This window comes from Pararge aegeria, chromosome 19 (genome assembly GCF_905163445.1).
Source record: "Pararge aegeria chromosome 19, ilParAegt1.1, whole genome shotgun sequence".
NCBI classification, from domain to species: Eukaryota; Metazoa; Arthropoda; class Insecta; order Lepidoptera; family Nymphalidae; genus Pararge; species Pararge aegeria.
Window position 1 is genome coordinate 16,944,589 of NC_053198.1, and position 8,241 is coordinate 16,952,829.

Consider the following 8,241-nt stretch of genomic DNA (forward strand, 5'->3'; position numbering starts at 1 on the left):
TTCAGTCAGGAAAATATATATCCTTCATGTCATTTTAAGGAAACACCGTGAATTGCATTTTAATCCAAGTGTCTATACGGAAAAGAGAAGATCTGATCGCGTCTGTCAGATTAAACCATGCCGCACTATGCTTGCTAAAAGACAATTTCACAATGCTAGCTGTACCCTTTATAACAAAATTAATTTTACGTATTACGTATTAAAAATTTTCTTGGAAAATTATTCCTCCTCGTCAGAGGGAGGAATGTCGGAGGACGAGGAGCGGGACAGGCCCGGGGGGTCGGGGGCCACCCCCTTCACCCCGCGGTCGGCGCTTGTGAGGACGCCGCCAGCTTTAGGAGCACTACGGGATAATGAAGGCGAAAACATGGCGCTAACGCCGACGGTTCCCCCGCGGCCACCTCCACCCAGGCCCGCGACAACCAGCTTCAAGCGCCCTCTAACGTCGCCGGAGGAGCGAGGCCGTCCGTTGGACAAGGTGCGGTTGTGTCGGCCTTCCACGCCGGCACCGTCGCGCCCATCCGCCCCGGCTGCCGTCGCTCCAGAAGAGGAAGGAGGCCAGGACGATCAGGACGAGGAGGCGGGAGCAGGAGATTCCTTGTCGGGAACTAAAACCGAGCTGATTGAGCGTGTCCATCGGGATTTGGGGAAGGTCATGGCGGCAGTCACAGCGCCCCCATCCAAACTAAACAAGGAGGCTACCAACCAGATCCAGAGGCGTATACAGGATGCCCTTGCGGTTGTCGCGGCCTTGGCATTGAGGCTCAGCGAGCGTGAGGTGGAGTTGGGAGAAGCTCACTTGCGGGCGGCAAGACTAGAGCAGGAGCTGGTCGAGGCTAAGATGGCGGTGACCGGAGGTGGCGGGTCGTGGGGACCCACGGGTCCGTCCACCGTCTCCTATGCTTCAGCATTAAAAATATCAAAAAAGGCGGCACCAGTCCCAATTCCGGCGAACCAGGGGCCAGTTTTGGCCTTTTACCCTGCTCCCGAACATGCAGAGTCATTTAAATCTGCGGAGGATACCAAGGCAGAGCTAAAGAAGACCATCAGACCTCAGGAGATACAGCTCCAAGTAGAGAGGCTCCGTAAGGTGGGCAACGCCGGCGTGGTGCTGCAGACCACGTCTGCCGCGGCTGCAGCCAAACTAAGAGAGGTGACTCCGGCAACTCTGCGGGTCACGGAGCCGAAGCGCCGCGCCCCGCTGGTCAGCCTGCGGCACGTGGACGGTGAAGGAAACATGGAGGAGCTATATCCGGCACTGCACGAGCAGAACTTCCGCGGCACGGACTGGTCCGTGGAGCGCCTGCGTAGCCAGAGCAGGCTCGCTTTTAAGAAGAGGGGGAGAGGCACTACTACGGTTGTGCTCGAGTGTTCCCCCCAGCTACGGGAGGCGCTCCTTGAGAAGGGTCGAGTCTTCTTGGGGTGGCAGGTAGTGGAAGTCTGCGTCTTCCTGTCGGTCACCTGCTGCCGGAAGTGCCATCAGTATGGTCACCCGGAAAAATATTGTAGGTCGGCGGAGGTGTTCTGCGGGAGGTGCGGTGCCTCAGGCCACCGCCGAGAGGAGTGTTCGGGGGCGGAGCGGTTCGGCAAGCCTGATGCCTCCAAGCACGCGACGGGATCAGCGTCGTGCCCGGCCCGCCAGTTTGCTGAACAGCGGAGCATAGGAAACACCAACTATGGCTGCTAAGCTACACATAGGACGGCTTGTTGGGTGCCCTCTGTCCCGATGACCCTATCCCTCGGGCACAGGGCCCTGTGCTTGCATTTTACCCAGCTTCGGACCAGGTGGAGGTTCTGCGCACTGCCGAGGCCACTAAGGCTGAATTGAAAAGGGCGGTGAACCCGAGGATACTGGATGTGCAGATTGAAAAGGTGCGCAAGATAAGGAACGCAGGCGTCGTGGTGCAGACCACATCCCCGTCAGCCGCTGACCGGCTCCGCAATGCAGCTCCAGCCACGCTTCGGGTGTCGGAGCCGAAGAAAGTGGCACCAAAGGTTTGTCTCCGGGGGATCGACGGCAACCCCGAGTCGGAGGAAGTGCTGCTGGCCCTGGCACGACCAAAACCTGCCCGGCTCGGACTTGGCGCTCGAGAAGCTAAGGGCCCAAACAAAGGTTTTCAAAAAATCCGGCAGGTTTGGTACCACAACGGTCGTCTTGGAGTGCCCCTCGGACCTAAGGGAGGCGCTGCTAAATAAGGAGCGTATCTTCATCGGATGGCAGGCGGTGGAGGTCTGCGACTATCTTCAAATCACGTGCTGCTCGAAGTGCCAAATTTACGGACACCCAGAGAAGTACTGTAAATCGAAGGATGTGGTCTGCGGAAAGTGCGGCAGCGTCGGCCACAGGAAGGACGCCTGCAATTCGGAGGCCGCGCAATGCGCTACCTGCCACCGTTTTGGTCGGAGTGGGGCCGACTCACACGCGACGGCGTCGCGTGACTGCCCGTCGCGGCTGTACGCCGAACAGAGGGCCGTCCAACAAATCAATTATGGCTGCCCCTAAGGGGCATAATAATATAACCTTTGGGCAGCTCAATCTCGGCGGCGCCGAGGTTGCCACGAGCGAACTCCCTTCTCTCGCCCGGGCGTTGGGGTTGGATGTCGTTCTTGTCCAAGAACAACATTTTCAGCCCCTGCCCGGTCTTATCCAGCATGGTGGCCTCGCCAAGGCTGGGATTTTGGTGGTTGCCGAGGACGTCGGTGTGGTGGCCCTGTCCCATCTATCAAACAGCCACTGCATGGTTGCGGCGGTCAGGAGAAGCACAGAGGAGGTCACGGTTGTCTCGGCGTACTTCCAATACTCCGAGGCTATCGATGGCCACCTAGTGCACCTGGACCGAGTACTGGATGCCTTAGGCAGCTCAGTACGTACAGTTATCGGCGCGGACGTTAACGCCCACTCACCCATGTGGCACAGCATGCCACGTCACTATATCGGGCGTGGGCACGAGGCGGAACATCGCAGACGCTCAATGGAGGAATTCATCATTGCTAAGGATCTCAGACTACTCAACAGTCCGGGGCAGCCTATGACGTTTAATGGTCCTAACGGGGAGTCCAACATCGACCTGTCACTCACTTCAAGAAACGTCAGAGCTGAAGAGTGGCAGGTGCGGCCCTCCGCATCAAGCAGTGACCACCGCATCATTACTTACTGTGTTCGACTCACATGGGGGGCCAGAGCTGTGCCGTGCGCTGAGCCGGCTGAGGGTGGTCCGCCGCGGTTTCGGGATAACGGTGTGGACTGGTGTCGCTTCCAAGCGGCGATCGAAATCATCAGAGCACTCATATATAAACCAAGATATACAAAGTTTTATGGCTGATATGAAAAACATGTTCTCCAAATTTAAGGTAGAACAAGATGAGAAATACAATAAAATGTATTCGAAAATGGAGGAAATAATTACTCAAACCTCCGAAATACGATCATCTGTAGATTTCTTGTCAAAAACCTACGACAGTTTTAAAGTGCAATTAGAGCAGATTGAATCAGAGCGGAAAAACTTTTCACTTCAAATTCAATCTTTTGAAAACAAACTAGAAACCTTCGAAAGATATATACGGTCAACCTGCTTGGAAATTAGAAATGTTCCACAAAATAACCCGGAAAACTAACTACTTAATGTTGCAATCAAAATAAGTAAACAATTGGGCACCCCACTGCAGTCTAGTGACGTTAAAGATATATATCGCATAAAAAGTCGGGAACAGGACAACAAGACTATAATTGTTGATTTCGGGAGCGTTTTTACGAAAGAAAAATTCCTAAAAATGTATAAAATGCATACTATTGCCGTTTTTGCTGGATCTCTAACGGAAAGATATTTTTGCGGAAGAGAGAAGGTGACAAACTTGTCCGTGTCAGCGGCGAAGATGACCTTATTAAATTAAAGGGTCAAGCGTGACTAGTTTTGTTCTGCATGTTGTACTAATTACTTCTACTATAGCTCCACAAATTGTCATTTTATTCCTTTTTACATGTACTTTAATTATTTTGCCCTGATTTATGTATGTGAGAAAACCAAAGCTGCAGCTACTTATAAGGACAGTAATTTTTGCTATTATAAATTTAAAACTAAATACAACAACCACACACTTACTTACAATTGTAAGGTTACTTGAATTTTCGTCACAGATAAATGCCATTCTAAGCTAGATTATCAATACGAGATGATATGCAAATCAATAAAATGAATCCTTTTGATAAAAACAGTAATGGATTTGGAGTATTTATATTTGATAAGAAGGTGCTGGCACGTTGGAAAGTTGGAAGGACTGGCGACTAAAGCGATGCGGGGAAAAAAGAAGAAAGGATAGCATGAAAAGAGTGACATCGGGCGTTTGGGATGATTTGGCGAGATTTTAAAAAGGAAAAAGGGAAACGAATATATTAGTAAAAGAGTAATTATTTTAAGACTCTAAATTGGAAGTATATTGTCTGCGTAATTGACAAATTATATGATAGTGTATTCTGAAATTGGTTTTTATTTGGACTGGAATATTTTTACACTTCAGAAGTGGCATAGCCTACGTAAGTAATAACTCATTTTATATAAAATTAAGTGCGTTTTTAAATTTGATACAATTGATATTATAGATCTAATAAATAATATGAGTTTACCGCCAAATGAGATGATGATAAACGTTGCTATGGGTTTATGTAATATAGTCATTATTATTAATTCTCGATTTTAAAGTCGATTCGATTAAATAGAAAGTCTTTCTATTAAATGGAGTCGTATGACTTAGTGATCCTAGTTTCTGAAAATATAACTGTCATTCAGATTGGTCTACGTTCCTAGATATTAATAACGGCCGATCGGCCCAGTGGGCAGTCATCAGTCTTTCTGAGACCAAAGCTGTGGGTTCGATTCCCACACATGGAATGTTTTGTAGTGTATGGGTGTTTATCTGTACATAATGAGTATTTATGTATATTATTCATAATCGGATAATCTAAATTTGATTATCGTATTGAGTTATGAAAGGCTGGACATCTACGAGCCACAGTACAATTGTTTTGAAAGGCCGATAAAATGGATAAACAGTGAAACCCACTTACCTCTGTATGTGTTTTAATATTAATGCTGGTATACAAATATAGAGATATATCAACTAACATATTCTTTTGGTCTGAGAGTTTTAGAATATAGATATGGATGGTGAAAGCGAACAACGAAAATTAGAGACACCGTCGTGCAGCCGTCGACTAGGCCGAGATTCAACGAATCTCAGCCGATCTCGCACTCGCAGCCGTAGTCGTCTTGGACGAAGTCGGACTAGAGAGCTGGACTTAGACAGGGAACGTGTCCGGAGGCTGGAACGGGAGCTAATGCGGGAAAGGGAAATTCTAAGGCAGCGCGAGAGAAGCTCACAAGGAACGTCAACTGAGCACACTTCATGCTGATGCAACGACGAGAACGTGGCGACCACGAGCGTCGTACTACACGTATTATCAGGTCACGTAGTCCTTCTTTTTCGTCCAATAATATTGTTAAAATTCCACAGTCCATAAAGCATGGTCAACAGTCTTGTACACTTGTGGAAGGTGACACACATACATACGAGTGGATGGATAAATTAAAAGCGCGTTTCCTACTGAACTTAACTAGGGTCAATGTTTGGAAGATATGTTGAGGTGAAAAAGTAAATTTAATTAACCTATATAAACTTATTATTATAAAAAGCAAGCATTGTTAAATTAATTTGATATAACGGGCAAAAGCGCATTTGCGCCATCATTCACGGGATCAGAGATAAAACTCTGAGGTCTAGCGCACCAGTATTGCGATTTTCTCAGCCGAAACAACTTTTACAGTTTTTAATAAGCAATAGGGATCCTACTATTCTTTATCAACCTTTTCACTCGAAAGGTAGGGATATGTCAGGCGGTACTAATACTTTTAACGATCGAGTTCTAGCTGCACATTCTAAAAGAAATACTTTTTAACAAGGCATTTATTATTTTTACTGTAAGGAACAAGGTCATCCATATTTAAATTGTACAAAACCGCTAATGAAATGCAATCGGTGCTATAAAATAGGCCATAAAACTGAAAGCTGATTTGGCAAACCTTCTATAAGTATTCGTATTGATACTCTTAAAACAATCTTCATTTAGGTTAAAGTGCAGTTTCCTGCAAAGCGATTAACTATCTCGGGAGGTAAGCGGTACAGGTGCTAAGTCAGTCAAACACAAAGATTCAGATCAAATCAGATTTTCCACGTCCGGAGAATATACACGGTGTGCGACAGTTCTTGGATTTAGTAAGTTATTTACGAAAGTTTATCAAGAGGTTTGCGTTGATTGCACATCCGCTAAATAAACTCCTTAAAAAGAACATCGCCTGGGAATGGTCAGATGCACAGGAACTTCATAGATCATTCCTCGCTCGGACGTCATACGAGCAGTACATTAATTAGTCACTATACAGCTCTTAGTATACTTTTGTTCAACTACCCGCAATGGTGTCCAAATGTGTTAACTGTAAGAAAAGTATAACGAAAAAGTTGCCCGGTTTGGAGTGCATTAAGTGTGGTATGCTAGTTCATGGCAAAAATGAATGTGCAGGATTGACAAATAAGCAATTGGCAGCATTAAAAGCAGCAGAAAATTTGGAATGGACGTGCAACGCTTGCGCCAACTCGCCGTTCAGGAAAAGTTCATTTATCGTGCCCTCTGACGATGAAGAAGAAGAAGATCCTGTCGATTCAGACAATGGACTCTCACTGGACTCGAAACGCTTCATGTCAAAGATAACAAAAGAAATGGAAAAAATTCTAAAGAAAGAACTAGAAGAAACCAACCGCTCCATGCAATTTCTTAGTGACAAGGTGGAAGAATGTCTTGATAGTATTGAAGTGTTCAAAGAAAGAATTAAAGAAATGGAAAATAAAAATTACGACCTTACAAACAGGAATAAATATCTAGAAAACAGGATGAGTGCAGTGGAACAACGGCTTATGGATATGGAACAAGATAGGCTTAGTAAAAAAGTCGAAATATCAGGGATTCCAGAAATTGAAACTGAAAATATACAAGAGATAATTACTAACACGGCTGAGAAACTTCATTTAAATAGAAACGACATCGAAACAGCAAACTGGACGCGTACCGGGAAATTAAAAATTATTTGTTTGGACATGAAAACTAAAGACACGAAAATAAAATGGCTAACAGCAGCAAAAAATATTTCACTTACTCTAGGCGAAATTATTACGTGCAAGGATTCGAAAATTTCGACGAATAAAATATATATCCGAGAGGCCCTAACACCATTTATTAAAAATTTACTATGGAAAGCCAAACAAGAACTAAAAGACAGGTATAGATATATATGGTGCAAAAATGGTAGAATTTATGCTCGCAAAACCGATAAAAGTGAGTTACTTTATATTAGGTCTGAATCAGACATAATGAGCATTAAAAAAATACCCAATTAGACTCATCTGCGATGCCCTTTTTATCGTGTTGAATTGTTTAAATTTTTAAGAAAAGTTTCAATAACATGAACTATATAACGAAAGTCGCGGGTTGTGCTGATATATCGGACTATTGGAATAGCATTCCTAGTACTACCAGTAAACTTACATGCATTGACATAAATATACGATCTTTGATTAAAAATTTCTCTAAAATACAAATACTTATTAACTCTAGCTGTAAACCGATTGATTTTATTGTATTAACAGAGGTAAATATATCTGATAATTTAAGTTCATTGTTCCATATTGGCGGATATAAAATGCACACAAAATTATGAATAAATGTGAAAGGAGGAGGTATAATTATTTATTGCCATAACAAACACAAATTTAGTATTATATCATCACCAACGTTACACTTTGAATGCCTTTATGGCAAACTCACCACGCGAACCAATGAATCATTATATATATGTGCAATTTATAGACCGCCAAACAGAAGCAAACACTTGTTTATCGATGAGCTGGAAAACATTGTAAAGAAGTATCATCCATCCGATATGATTCTGATTGGTGATGTGAATATTAACATAAAATATGTAGATAATATATGTACCAAATATTTAAATATGATGCACCAATATAGCCTTGTGAGCGGAATCAATAGTTACACGCGGATCGAAAATAGAAAAGAATTGATAACTAAAAGTTGCATAGATCACATCTTTGTACGGTCCCGCTCACACGACGTATATTGTGCGGTATTAGGCACAGTACTGGCGGATCACCGAGCGATCGTGGTGTCGCTGCTGGATG

The 8,241-nt window shown here is 44.6% G+C and overlaps 1 protein-coding gene across 1 annotated transcript; it reads left to right on the top strand.

The window, feature by feature from the left end:
• Positions 1–6,465: 6,465 nt before the first annotated feature.
• Positions 6,466–7,443, top strand: LOC120632208. Its single transcript, XM_039902014.1, has one exon. It carries the CDS (start codon positions 6,466–6,468, stop codon positions 7,441–7,443), a length of 978 nt encoding a protein of 325 aa, XP_039757948.1.
• Positions 7,444–8,241: the final 798 nt, after the last annotated feature.